The 14,483-nt window shown below is 36.0% G+C and overlaps 1 protein-coding gene across 5 annotated transcripts in view; it reads left to right on the top strand.

The window, feature by feature from the left end:
* ADAM22 (ADAM metallopeptidase domain 22) overlaps positions 1 to 14,483 on the top strand; it is a 260,142-nt gene that overhangs the window by 126,901 nt on the left and 118,758 nt on the right. For all 5 annotated transcript variants that reach the window (XM_011961759.1, XM_011961758.1, XM_011961757.1 and 2 more), the window contains one exon: positions 824 to 890. In XM_011961759.1, coding sequence (XP_011817149.1) covers positions 824 to 890 — 67 coding nt within the window. The remainder of the gene's footprint in view (positions 1 to 823; positions 891 to 14,483) is intronic.

The following is a 14,483-nucleotide window of genomic DNA, read 5'->3' as shown; positions in this document are numbered from 1 at the left end:
AACAGTTTTTGTTTGATGATCTTCAGTTCACTTAAGGACTTTTTAGTTGGCTCAATGTCTATTAATAGAGCAACACTGGAAATTTATAGCTTCATGCATTTTTAAAAATTTATTAATGATAGTTTTATTTATATTTTAGTGCTTTAAAAGATTAAAGATATTTTATGGAAGTTGTGTCTTGAGATCCCTCCATTAAAAGGGAAAGTTTTTCACATATACAAAATTAAAGAGAAGCATATTTAAGATTATAGAAACATGTAAATATTGTTGTTTAGGATAGATTTCAAAAAAGAATTATTTTCAAATGTTGATAGTATATATTCCATTTCATTTCTTTTAACTTTCTTTGCCTTTTTTTACTTTTGTGATGGAAACTAACATTTTGTCAGATGAAAATATCACGTATAACACATAAAGAAATGGTAAAACATAATATACAGTTAAAACTGTTTGATAAAAAGTTAAAATAAAAAATTAAGAACAACATGTCTTAAAAACAATGATGTGCTTACAGTAGTTTCCTGGAATTACTGGCTGGTTCAGCAGAATCAGCTGTGCTCAGCAATGGAGTGACAGGTGGTGTAGGCAGTTCAACCTCACATCCTTTTAGAAATACTGGGTGTGTGTGTGTGTATGTGTGTGTGGGTGTGTGGGTGGGGGTGTGTGTGTGTGAGAGAGAGAGAAAGAGAAAGAGACCTATAAAGTGTTGATTTGGGGGGGGTTTAAAGAATTGTTAAAGCCGATATGTGTAAACTTGATCCTGATTTTCATGTTTTACATTTTTGGGATCCTGTTTAATCATCATTTATTTTTGTTGTTGCAGTGATTTGCTGTCCTCTGAATATGTAGAGAGACACATTGAACATGGAGGCAAGACTGTGGAAGTTAAAGTAAGTGAAATTTTCCTACTTGTGGGGAAATTTATTGAGAATCTTTTAATACTACTGATTATGATTTTAATTTTCAATGAAAATCAAATTTCTAATTTGATTTCTATTATTTCTAATGTACAGTTTTGAGGGTTTAAAAAATACTTCATAATCTAAAGTTTTATCACCCACTTTGGAAAAATGAAACTTTACTTTTAGTTATCAGAAAAAGAATTTTTAGGGTACTGTAGGAATTGTTAGTCTTAGGTTTTATAGGATTGCTATACCTGCAAGTACTAGGTTGGTGCAAAAGTCCTTGTGGTTTTTGTCGTTATTTTTAATGGCAAAAACCCCAATGACTTTTTTTTTTTTGAGACAAAGTCTCACTCTTGTCTCCCACCTGGAGTGCAATGGCATGATCTCAGCTCCTTGCAACCTCTGCCTCCCGGGTTCAAGTGATTCTCCTGTTTCGGTCTCCCAAGTAGCTGGGATTACAGGTGCCTGCCACCATACCCGGCTAATTTTTGCTTTTTTAGTAGAGAGGGGGTTTCACCGTGTTGGCCAGGCTGGTCTCCAACTCAGGCAATCCGCCCACCTCGGCCTCCCAAAGTGCTGGAATTACAGGCATGAGCCACCGTGCCTAGGAAACCCCACTGACTTTTATGCCAACCTATAGTTCTTTCTTGGATTATGTCACTGAAGATAGTTTTTGAAATTTGCCTTTAGGGTTACCACTGAGAACCAAGAGGTGAAAACTTGGGGTCCAGGGTAGGTGTTTACCTTTGCATTCAGTTGTGAAAGATTCCCACCCCCGCCGCCCCCTAACCCGGCCCCACCCCACACCAGCCCACACCTCCACCAGTAAAATGTAAAATTGTTAGATCTACAGGAGATCAAGGAGTTGAAAATACCTGGAGACAGAAATCTCAGGATACTGGTTATGACAGGTAAACTGTGAAAATATTAACACAAAATTAAAAGCCTCCACCAGCTAGAGGCATAAGAATGTGGGGTTTTTCCCCCAGATCTGCAGATGGTGTAATCTGAAAGCATATGAAAACAAAAGCCACCCAAGTGTAGGGCTTCCTTCTGCTCAATGTTGAGTATAGTGACTTTTGGCCAAGTGTTTATTTTCTTCTGCATAGTGTTCAGACTATCTACTCTCCTTTCAGAATTATAACCCACTTGTTCATATTCATTTCCTTTTTCTAATTACAAATTAGATACATGCTCATTTTAGGAAACTTGTAAACAGAAAAATAGAACAAAAAAGGAAAACTCATCCTTAAACTCATCACTGAGAGATAAATGTTTTCATTTTGTTATTTCTTTGAGTTTTTTTGTCATATGCACATAGTTGTATATATACATAGATATTTACATAGTATCATATATAGCTACAATATTGTATCTGCTTGCTTCTGTATCATTTTGTAAACATTTGCCAAGTTATTTTCCCATAAAGCCTTTGTTCAGTTTTTTATGTACATATATTACTGTTGTAAAGCTTTTTATTCAAACTAAACTGTTATCAGTAACCAAAATAAATTATATCGTCCTATTCAAATGACAATCTGAAGAGAATTGAGTTTTTCAATTATATATATGTAAACTAAAAGAAAACTTTTTATTGTGGAAAAGTTTAAACATATTTCGAAGTGAAAAGAATGCTATAATGAACCCCCTCATTCCCATCATCCAGCATCAACAGTTATCAACACGTTGACTATCTTTTTTTCTCTTTTTATTTTGTGTATGTATGTGTGTGTGTGTGTGTGTGTGTGTGTGTGTAAGTGTATGTGTGTGGTGTTTTAAAGCAAATTCCAGACATTAGGATACTTTGTCAATAAATACATCCTGTATACCTATACATTTCTAATTCATAAAGACTTAAAATCTGGTAACTCTTGTAAGCGATCTAGATGTAATAATTATGCCTGTCTCTCCAGAAAGTTATCCTAAACTAAAGATTGATGAATTGAATGGTGGATTAATTTATATTACTGCCTCCCTACAGAAGGGATATCAGGATTTTTCTAGATATAACATGGGAGGATAGAGCCATTTTGTTTATAGTTGGGGAAAAAAAATTACCTAGGGATAGAATCTGCAGGTCCTTTTATTCCCATCCCTGTTCATTTGGCTTCACTTTTCTGTTTTCTATGATAATGTTTTTCTGATGTAGAGTATCTCTTATTCCCTTGTTAAATTAAAGAGGAAAGGAAACAGGCCTTTCACTATCTGTTTCCATCTGTGTCTGTCAGTGGAATGATGAAATGCAAATAGGAGCGTGGAGGGTGGACCCAGCAGATAGCTCTCTGCTGTCTCTACGGTAATATCCTTTTTCAGAAAACTTGTATCTAATCAGCAAAATGCACTCTACTCTGGATCTTAGGGCTCCATGGGTATACATAACACATGAAGCACTGACTTTGCCGCACAGTCTTTGCTGATTTTCCAACCTGAGAATTGCAGTTTCTTTATTGATGGTTTTTCTTACCCCTAAGCCTATCATACTAGGGAAATGATAAATACAAAATTTGTCCAGACTGAAGGGCCAGAGGTTGTTTCTTTTTCCCTTTAAGAAAACCACTTTGATCTCACCTTTCACCTCCATTTGTTTCCACTCCATTTAAAAATCTAACTCAAAATTCTCCTCTGGGTTTTTCCAGGAACCACATTGAAAGTGCTGAATCCTGCCCATCAATCCAAAGTCAGTAGCCAATTATTTCTCTGTGGGTTCCCTCCTGTCTCGACCTCTGTGCTTAGCTCTTTGGGATATTTCTTTTTACATGAAATCTGATAGCAGTCTATTTTCTTTATTAATGACTCATTAATACATTATAAATCAAAGCTGGAGCATTTTATATTTTTTTCCTTCTCTGCAGTACCTTTTTAAAAAGGAACTCCTAAAACTTTTACTTCTCCTTTACCTTCCATATTAGTTTGCTAAAGCTACCATAACAAAGTACCACAGACTGGGTGGCTTAAACAATAGAAATATATGTTCTCTCAATTCTGGAAGCTGGAAGTCCAAGATCAAGATATTGGCAGGGTTGATTTCTTCTGAGGCCTCTCTCCTTGGTTTGTACATGGTTTTCTTCCTGTGTCTTCACATGGCTTTCCCTCTGTGTGTATCTGCATCCTAATCTCTTCTCGTGAGAACATCATTCCTATTGAACTAGGGCCCACCCTAATAACCCTGTTTTAACTGCATTACCTCTTTAGAGACCCTGTCTCTACATACAGTTATATTCTGAGGTATTAGGGGTTAGGACTTTAACATATGCTTTTAGGGGAACACAATCCACCTATATAACACCTTCCTTAAGAGCCCTGTAAGTTTTTGGTTTTTTCTTAAAGTTGACTTTTCTCTTGGGATTGAGGTAAATGAAAGAAAATATGAAATCAAAGCTAAACTCTAAGAGCTGCTTGTGTTAATTGGCACAAGCATGGCCATATGTATCCTAAGGATGCAAATTTAAAATTAAAGTATTATTCCAAACTTAACAGTGGCTAGAAACCAGTCGATAAATGGCTGTGCTCAGGTGTCTTTGAACTTTTGGTAAAGGAATAAATTTTTCAGGAAAAAACATTTTTAGAAAAGAGCTGGATGCAGTGTCATGGCTGTTTGCAGCTACCCAGGAGGCTAAGGCGGGAGGATCATTTGAGCCCAAGAGTTCAAGGCCAGCCTGGGCAACATAGCAAGAGACTGTCTTAAACAACAACAAAAAAGTCATGGTAAATCTTTTAGATTGCAATTTTATTTTTAAAAACCTTTTCAGTGGTAAAATATACAGCTGACACAGAAATTCACATAAAACAATGTATGGGTTGATGAAATACTAAAGGCAAATGCTTTTATAATGACCATTCAGTTCAAGAAATAGAGCGTGGCCAGCTGTTTGTTTGCTGCATCCCAAACCCAAGCCCTTTTCATCCTCCTCTTGTAAGATTTGTAAACATGATCCTGACTTTTATCGTAATCCCTTCCTTGCTTTTGTTCAGTTTTATCACCAAAGCTTGTACCCCTACAGTTTAATTTTGGCTGTGTAGGTTTTAAAAATAATTTTTGGCTGGGTGCAGTGGCTCACACCTGTAATTCCAGCACTTTGGGAGGCCAAGGCGGGTGGATCATGACATCAGGAGATCAAAACCATCCTGGCTAACATGGTGAAACCCCATCTCTACTAAAAATACAAAAAATTAGCTGGGTGTGATGGCACACACGTATAATCCCAGCTACTTGGGAGGCTGAGGCAGGAGAATCGCTTGAACCCAGGAGGCAGAGGTTTCAGTGAGCTGAGATCGTACCACCGCACTCCAGCCCGGGTGACAGAGCAAAACTCTGTCTCAAAAATCAAATCAAATCAAATAATAATTTTAAAAACATTGTCTTTCTCTTTTGTTCCCCCTCGCAATTTATTTGTTGAAGAAACCGGATTGTTTATCTTATGTAATTTCCTACAATCTGGATTTTGATGTTGATTGCAATTTTGTGTTTAGTGTAAAAACAGACACATTTTGGTGATTGTTCCTTAACATAATGATTTGTGTTATCTGCAGGGACATCATCAGCCTCATTGAAATTAGTTTATCTTGTTCACATAGCTGTGCATAATTCTGATATATAAGTTGTATTAAAACTTCAAAAGAATTTTTTTTCAAAGGTTACAAAGGTAAAGTCTTTGTGCAAGAAAAGAAAGATACTTTGTGTTCCTTTAATGAGACATATTAATCTTTCAGTTACATTTATTTTCAATCCATTTTAAAATTAAATTATTGCCGGGCAGGGTGGCTCATGCCTGTAATCCCAGCACTTTGGGAAGCCGAGATGGGTAGATCACGAGGTCAGGAGATTGAGACCATCCTGGCTAACATGGTGAAACCCTGTCTATAGTAAAAAATACAAAAAATTAGCTGGACGTGGTGGCAGGCGCCTGTAGTCCCAGCTACTTGGGAGGCTGAGACAGGAGAATGGTGTGAACCCGGGAGGCGGAGCTTGCAGTGAGCCAAGATCCTGCCACTGCACTCCAGCCTGGGTGACAGAGTGAGACTCCGTCTCAAAAAAAAAAAAAAAAAATTTAATTCTGAATTTACCCATCTGTTTAGGGAGAACTTTTATGTGATTGACATGGGTTTCTAAAATAATTTTAAAGTAAAGCCTCAACTAATCAGAATACCTTGGGAATACAACTTTAATTCTGATTATGGAGAGCCATTGTTCTGGATTCATAAGACAAAGGACATTGGAATTGATGAGTAGTGGCAACAGAGTCTCAGCCATGCAGTTTGCTGCTTTATAGCTTTTTTTGTCTTGAAACAGAAAGCTGCTAATATATGGGGCTAATTGAAATGAACAGTTATATAGGCTTTAGTTAATCAGTATTATAATACTAACAGTAGTAACTATTTATTACAGTAATAACTTTTGCTGTATGATGTGATAGTCACATGAATTTGTATGTACCATTCAATCCTCAGACAACCTGTGATTATAACTATTATCCTAATTTACAGAAATGAAACACAGAGAAGTTACACAACTTGGGAAAGTAACATAGTAAGGAGTAATAAAGCTGAAATTTGAATCTAGATTTTTAACTTCAGAGCTGACTCTTACATGTATAAGATTTTACATACTATAGAATGTACACTAAATGTATGGTGTACATTCTATAGTATGTAAAATAAGATAGGCATAAAAATTGAAATGTATTTTATTTATACACATGGTATACATATATAATTCATTTTTGGTATCTAACAATTTCTCCTTTATGGTCTTTAATCCTTAAACTGAAATGGTGATCTACATAAAGACCCTTTAGGCATTTCTCTTAAATTCGGTTATGCATTTGCGTAGTTTTTCTGTAATATCAGTTGCCTTGGGCAAGAATGGTAAAGACACACTCCAGGCCAAAGCTTGTTTTATTTTTGTTTGAATGAACATATGAGGAAAATAACCATAGTATGAATTTTAGAAAACTAAGAGAGGAATGGCAAATCCTTTATATATGTCAGGAATGTGTGTAGATGGGGCAGGGAACAGATTTTCTTGTGGCCCAAAACTAAAAGTAGACATCTTTGTAGAGATATAATTTATATATCACCAATGAAAGATCATGACAGTCAGGCATATTCTGACTATCAGCATAGTTCTGATAGTAGTTTTTGGTTAAATTATTTGATCTCATATGATTATAGTAAAAAGTAATGGCCACTGAATATCTATTTTTATTAGCTCAAGTTATTTCTAAACTACTGCATGTGAGCATTCCCAACTTGTCTTTGGATTAGATTCCTAATCCTTAACAATGAGTTTGTACAATAAGTTGTACAATAACTCAAAAGGTACACAATGTGTTAGAGAAATAGTATTTCTTAAGATACCTTTTAAAATGTATTGTTTGTAAAAACAACGATCTAAAAGTATATGGTGCAATATAACACTGTGGACTCCTTTCTTAAGTGAAATATGTTCTCAGTTTGTCATTAGTGACAAAGTTTAGTGTATATACAATATAGGTTATAGTTTAGTGACTGCATTACATTTCTTTCTTTCTTCCTTTTTTTAATGACAGTACTTATACTTAACATATCCTGTTTTGGGACATAGATTTTTTTTTCAACTCCAATGCAAATAGAATAGTAGAGAATTGCTTGAATTGTTTCTTTTTTGGCCATGGGAAGCACAAAAGTATCTATTAAACTGTCAAAATGGCTCATATCTATTGCAACAGAAGAGAGGAACACAGGGGTTAATTTGCTTTTGCTTACACTGGATATAAAATTTCCTTATTGATTCTTAAAACTGCATTACCATGCAGAATCTTGGCTCTTTCTATAAGAGTAAGAAGAGTAAGCAATTAAATAATAATAAAAAAAAAACAGACCTTGGTGTGCAGTAAATTTTGCTGCATGCATTATTAGTACAGGGCTATCCATACCATTGCATCAATGATGAATCTTCTGAAGTAGAGACTTGTGTGTTTTTTCAAGTAGCTTTTTAGGTTATCTTTTGTTTTGGATGCTGTCTTTGAGATAAAATGTAAGCAACAGCCACTGTTGCCAAGTAATCTACACTAAGGCTTTTTCCTTTACTCTCATTTTCATTTTTCTTTTCCAATAGAGCAACTCAGCAACAGGATTTCTCTTCCAAAGTGCCTTCCTTATTTACAGCTTTCCCTTGCATTTGAGAAACATGCTTTCTGTCTTGAATTCTCACTTTAGTAGCTTCTCCAGAAACTCTTGGATAATACTTAGTCACCTAGACAGTAATTAAGTCACATGGCTTAGGAAGATGGCTTTAGAAATGACGTTTTTCCTTTTGAAACAGATCTATTTATAGAAGTTGTCACTTAAGCTCCTAATTTTGTCACCAAATTTCGAATCCAAGTTTCAGGCATTTTCCTTGGCTCTGTGGAGATAGGGAGGCTTCTCTCCAAGTAAACAAGCTCAGTGATGTGCATTTTAAGGGCTGGCTGATGGGCAGAGTGTCAATTGAGGGTCTTCATTCATTGAAGGGTCTCCTGCTGCCATGGTAATTGGAATATTTTTTTCTCTAAAAAGAACAGGTATATTGAGATATAGTTCACATACCATAAACTTAGGTGAGTTTTGGTCTCCATTTTGTCTCCTAGGGAACGTAGATTCTTTAACAGTATGTGTGTAAATACAGTTGATTAAAATGATCACAAACAATTAATGAAGCAATGATAGGATTGTCTGGCAGATGCGACTACCTGTATGTTAAAATCTGTTTTTATGTTTTCCTTGCTGCACCTGCTGGGAGATTTAGGTTAAGGACTCTCACTGTTAAGCTTAAACTCTGAGAGCAGAACTTTCGGTGTGGAACAGAGAGAAACTTCAGGTGCAGGTGTTACAGGTTGTGGCATGAGCATGCAGGTACCTCACATAGATTCTCTTAGACAGGAGAGGAAATTTTGGATGGTATAGCTATGAACATGGTGTCTTTCCATGCTAATCAAAACCAAGTTAACCACAAATACACAGATTTTAAAATTAGATGACTTGCAAAAATTTATTTTCAAGACCATTCTGTTGAAACAGTTTAGCCATGACTTAGTGTCAGTTTGACTAGTAATGAAACTAAAATGACTTTAAAAAATATTTGTCAGTACATCCTCAAATATGAATATTTAGTTGTTAGCTGTAAGTAGGCTAGCTTTAAACACAATTATATTTTAACGACTTCATTCTCCCCTAATTACTGAAATAAAATGATTTTTTTTTAAAACCTCAGGATATAAAGATCCTACAAGAATAAGAGCTCAACTTTCTAAAAATGATTCTATAAGTAGGGTTCACCATACACTAATTTAATGAGAAATTATTGAATTGAATTTCAGGGTGGTTATGGGAAACAATATTAGGATCTTCTGATGTAGAGATGACTCTATAATTGCAAATAGGGCCAACACAGGAAACCATGTCCCTTGGTTCCTGTGGGTTTGAGCTGCTGCCCATTTTTAAGTACTTTCATTTTTAAATAGTGAATTGTATCAGAGGAAGACTGATTAATTTTCTGTTACTCGTTCAAGAACTGTGATATTCTCACAGAAGTATTTTAAATACTGAACAAAAGTTTAGCTGGAAATATTACAGTTTTGATGGTTAGTATATGTAAGTCATAGTGAGCTAGTTTCATTGATTAATAATTACTGTATACTGCTGTCCTGTAGAAAGATTTTGCTTTCATATACTGTCTATTAACTCAGGCTCCCTAACTCAGTCTTAGGGGCAAATAACTGCCGCCAGTGGTTTACTGTTTGTCATTTGGAAGAGTTAACCTTTTCTCCTTACAAATCCAAACTCATTTTGCTTACTTAAGGCTACTGATGGATTATTCTTTTTAGTTAATGACACTCATCGTAATGGAATTAAAAAATATAATGATTTATTTTACTTCTGTTTTACATCATTGTCAAAGTTTTGTATTTTTACAAATAAATAATATGTATTCCTATAAGTGCTCACTTTAACACCAGGGATTTCCTGTCTTATGCAATCTATACATCTTTCAGTCATATGATATTCAGATGGGATCAATGCTAGTAACTGGATTTAGGATTAATAAAAGTACTGGTAATAGTTGGAGTAATAGCAAATACTTATATGATATTTACTATGTGCTAGGTGCTGGTCTAAGTGTTTTACATATGTTAAGTCATTTTATCCCCAAGTAATATCATTGATATCCTCATTTTGCCGATGAGGAAATGAAGGCACAGAAAGTTTAACCAACTTGCCCAAGAATTTTAAGCAAGGAAGTCTGGCACCCGAATGTGTGCTATAATCTGCTATAGTTTATCCTCCCTATGGAAATAAATGATCAGAATAGCAGAGGAATTAGAATGCAAATATTTTAATAACAGCACTTCTACAATTTACCATTTATAATTTACGATCTCTTTTAGTAGTTGTTGTAATAGGCCAAAATTGAAGATGTTTTAGTTCAGGTGAGTCCCAATTATTCCAGTATAAAATTTTCTTTATTCCAAAGATCAAATGTCTTCTAAAGATCCCCCACCCCTGCCTTTTTTTTAAAAACTATTGCATTTTGGAGTTCATTTTTAGTCCTTCTTTGTTCTTCATAGAAGTTGGATCGTGTATTGTTCAGCACAGGGGAGCACCATCGCTTCTAAATCGTTATAGTTTGAAATATGTTGCTGACTTGCACATGGCAAACACATGGCTCAGTTTTTATGCCCATCTTATGCCTATGTGTAAATTTATCTGCATCTGGAGTAAATGTAAAGTTTTATGGGCAAGAATAACTAAGCTGAAACATACCGTTAGCCTGCCAAGAGACTAGAAGATATTTGGTTGTATTGCCAAAGTGCTTCAAAATACCCATCCCCCTACCTCTTTTACCCTTCATTCCACAACATACACAGCCCACAAGCTGGAAGAGAGTAAAAGAGCTACACAGATTTAACAAACAAACTGATAAAGTGTTTATTTCTTCCTCACATGTAACATCAGTTATTCCAGGTATGTTTCCTAACTTTACTTTTTATCTGCCACTAGACATCATTTAGTATCTTCTGGATGAGCTTGATAATGTGTGCATTTCCCCCCTGGCAGGCTTATGCAGACATATGCTCCTCTGACATCTTGTAATCAGTGTGGTTTCAGGAAGGTCTCAGATTTCATGATTTAATTCTCTTTGCATTATAGGAAAAAAAAAAACTGGGGGGATTAAGTAAATTTTGCTTTCTCTTGGGACTGAAGCAAGGTTGCTATAGGTCCGTCATCATGTACAATGCATCAACTGCCTTAATGGCATTGGTAAGATTGCAAGTGGTCTTAACTCTGTATCCTAAAGAAAATATATTGGCGCTTTGCCAGTTTATACAGGTCAGGTGTCTTAGTGCTGGGAGAAAGGAAAAATGAAAAGTGACAGCTGCTGTCAGCATGAGTTCTGTTCCTAAGCTCTGTTTGTAACCTATTTGAGTAGAAAGTCCTTTATTTTCTTTCTGGTGTTAAGATCTTTTTCCCACAATTAAGTATCTATAGAGTTATTTCATCTGTTAATGTTCAAGATGTTATCTATAAACTTAAAAGAAATATTCAGCCATAAGTTTTTTTAAAAATCAAAGTAGCACTAGCTGATGATACTTCCAAGTATGGAACTAATTAGCTGTTTTATAATAGAATTTACTATTTTAATTCTAATTATAGAACTAACCTTTTCATTATATAATGTCTTTTCCAAATCTACTCTTGCAATTTTTTTTGAAACCAGAATGAACTATTAGAGTAATTATAATTGAACAGAAATTAGTAGAAATGTTGTTTTTGACATTAAACTGGTTGTCATAAACTACAATTATTTTCCTATTCATTAATAAAAATACCTTAGTTTCCAGTGGATAAGGTGTGGCCACTGTAAAATCAGAAAAGATAATAAAGACCAGAGAATATGTACTATTGGTATTGAGTGGTTTGAGTGTTTACAGCCTTTTTGAAGGAGGATAATTGATCAGGGCTACATTTGATGTTTTTTGTTTTGTTTTCTTTCTTTCTCTTTTCTTTTCTTTTTATTGTTTGTTTGTTTGTCTTGAGACAGGGTCTCACTCGATCTCCCAGGCTAGAGTGCAGTGGCGCAGTCTTGGCTCACTGCAGTTCAGAGTCCCAGCCTCAAGTGATTTTGCCACCTGAGTCCTACAAGTAGCTGGGACTACAGGTGCATGCCACTGTGCCTGACTAATTTTTGTATTTTTAGTAGAGAGAGGGTTTCACCACGTTACCCAGGCTGGTCTTGAATTCAAGTGATCTGCCTGCCTCAGTCTCCCAACATGTTGGGATTACAGGCATGAACCACTGCATCTGGCCACATTTGATGTTTTATCACAACAGTCTTTTCTTTGCACCTATGAGGTAGAAAAAGAGCAGGTGGCCTTGATTTTCCCCATAGCCACTCATAAACACTCAGGCATGTGGAGTTTAAGTGGCTAGAAAGCTGACATGAGAGATTAACAGTGGAATAGAAAAAAGCCAAAATTCTTAGATACTCAATGTGTGTTCTCAACCCTCATTTATTCAATAGATATGAGTTGAGTGCTTGCCATGGGCCAGTGACAGGGATATAGCTATAAACAACAGATGATGCATTTCTTGCCCTCATGAAGCTTGTCCTTTAGTGGGAAAGACAGGCATGGTGCAGACAACTACTGAGAAGTCTTTGTAAATGATAGAAATAAGTGTTGAAAAGAATTACATGTTGCTCTGAGGGCACTTGCTGGGACACCTGACCTCATCTGGTTGCTCAGGGAAGACTTTCTTGAGGAAATGATATTAATTCCTCAAGTTCAAAAGATAACAGGTGAATGAAATGGGAGCAGAACAACTTTTCATGTAGTCGAATTAGCATGTGCAAAGGCCAGAGGCCTTGATGTAGGATCTTTGTGCATGACAGGGTCAGAAAGAAACCACAGAAGGTGGACAGAAGAAGAGGTGGAGCAAGTGGCACAGAAAGAAAAGGGATGAAAGTAGGAGGATGGTATTTGACCAGAGCCTCAACTCAGAGGATATCAGGTGCAATGTTAAGGAAATCAGACTGACAGTGTTTTTGGACTTCCTACATTGGTTACTTTTTGTCTTTGTTTTCTCTTCTCTGGAAAATCTGGAAACGATTTTGTAACTCTGTGGATGGCAGAGTGGTTGCTTTGGTAATTCTGAGTGGGGTCAATAGGTATTCCACATAGCAATTAGATTTTTGGACAGAGGAAGTGCTGTTTTCTTGAGGTCCTGCTGTCTTTCTGATTAAATTAAAAAAATAAACTTCTTGAATTGTGTTAACAAATGGTAAAATTTCTAATTCCAGGACAGATCTGTGGTTTGAGGACAGTAAAGCTTAGGGACCATGAATATTGTGAGGGCTAGAAGGACCTAAACTCAAATCCTGACTTTGCCAGTTAATATACGTGTGTCCTTAGACAATTTACTTATGCCTCCTATACTTCATTTTCCTCACCTGTTAAACAAGACAAACATGTAGCTCAGAGCTTTGGGTGTGGGAAATTCTCCGTAAATATTAGTTCTGATAGCATTGTTGAGGTAAAGTGGCAATTTGTAAAGAATTTCTGGAGAAGTCTTTGGTGGCTTCTACCCATTTTTACTGCTAGTTTCTGATTCCGCTCATGACAAGAAGCATGTCAGGATCACCAGCTGCAGTCCTTCACTTCCTGCTTTATAGTAAGACAATCTTCTGTGCCCCTAGACTGTAAATTCCATACGAAGTTTCTCTAAGAGAAGCACCCGTGGGAACTTGTACTATATTATCAGCATTTAGCATAATATTTGTACTTAGAAGACAGTATCTGCTGAATGAAAAAAATAAGTGAATGAATTAGTCCAGGTGTTAGAAAATTGAGTGGTTTCTTCTGTTCAGCCAACAGTATGTCAGATGTGTAGGGAAAAGCTCAGCCTGGACAGGTCTGGGAGAGCATATTATTCCCCCTGCTATCAAAATGTGCAGTGAATATAAACAGGAAAAATAAAAACTGATAGTGAGCCTTATAATCTGCTTGCCTGATGGTAAGTGAACCCTCCATGCGGAGGCTCACATTCATGTGTTTTCTTTCTAAGGTATTTTAGAGCCAAAACTGATCAGTGTTAAATTTTAAGTCACCAAATACCAACAATTGGCTTCCGATAAAAATCTCTGTAATCATGAAATGTTTTAAACATGTTAAAAATTGTATAAAATGCCTCAACAGACATCCATGTGTAGATTTAACATAGTTCAGTGTTTTGCTATATTAGCTTTCAAATCTTTTCATGGTTTTAGAAATCTAATTATGTATCAGCATGTCTTCTGTTAGTTTTTATTTTCATTCTTGCCTTCACTCTTTTACTTGATCAGTCTTGTTAGAATTTTTTGTAAATACTCTCTCCCCACCCGCCCCTCTCCCCTCTTTTTTTAAGAGACAGGGTCTCGCTCTGTTGCTCAGGCTGGAGTGCAGTGGTGGTATCACAGCTCACTTTAACTCCTAGCAGTACTTCTCGCTCAGCCTCCTGACTACCTGGACTATAGGCATGTACTGCCACACTAACTAATTTTTTAATTTTTACTTTTTTTTTTTT

This window comes from Colobus angolensis, unplaced genomic scaffold (genome assembly GCF_000951035.1).
Source record: "Colobus angolensis palliatus isolate OR3802 unplaced genomic scaffold, Cang.pa_1.0 Scaffold569, whole genome shotgun sequence".
Taxonomy (NCBI): Eukaryota; Metazoa; Chordata; class Mammalia; order Primates; family Cercopithecidae; genus Colobus; species Colobus angolensis.
The sequence above is the reverse complement of the archived record's forward strand: the minus strand, read 5'-3'. Positions and strand labels throughout refer to the sequence as shown.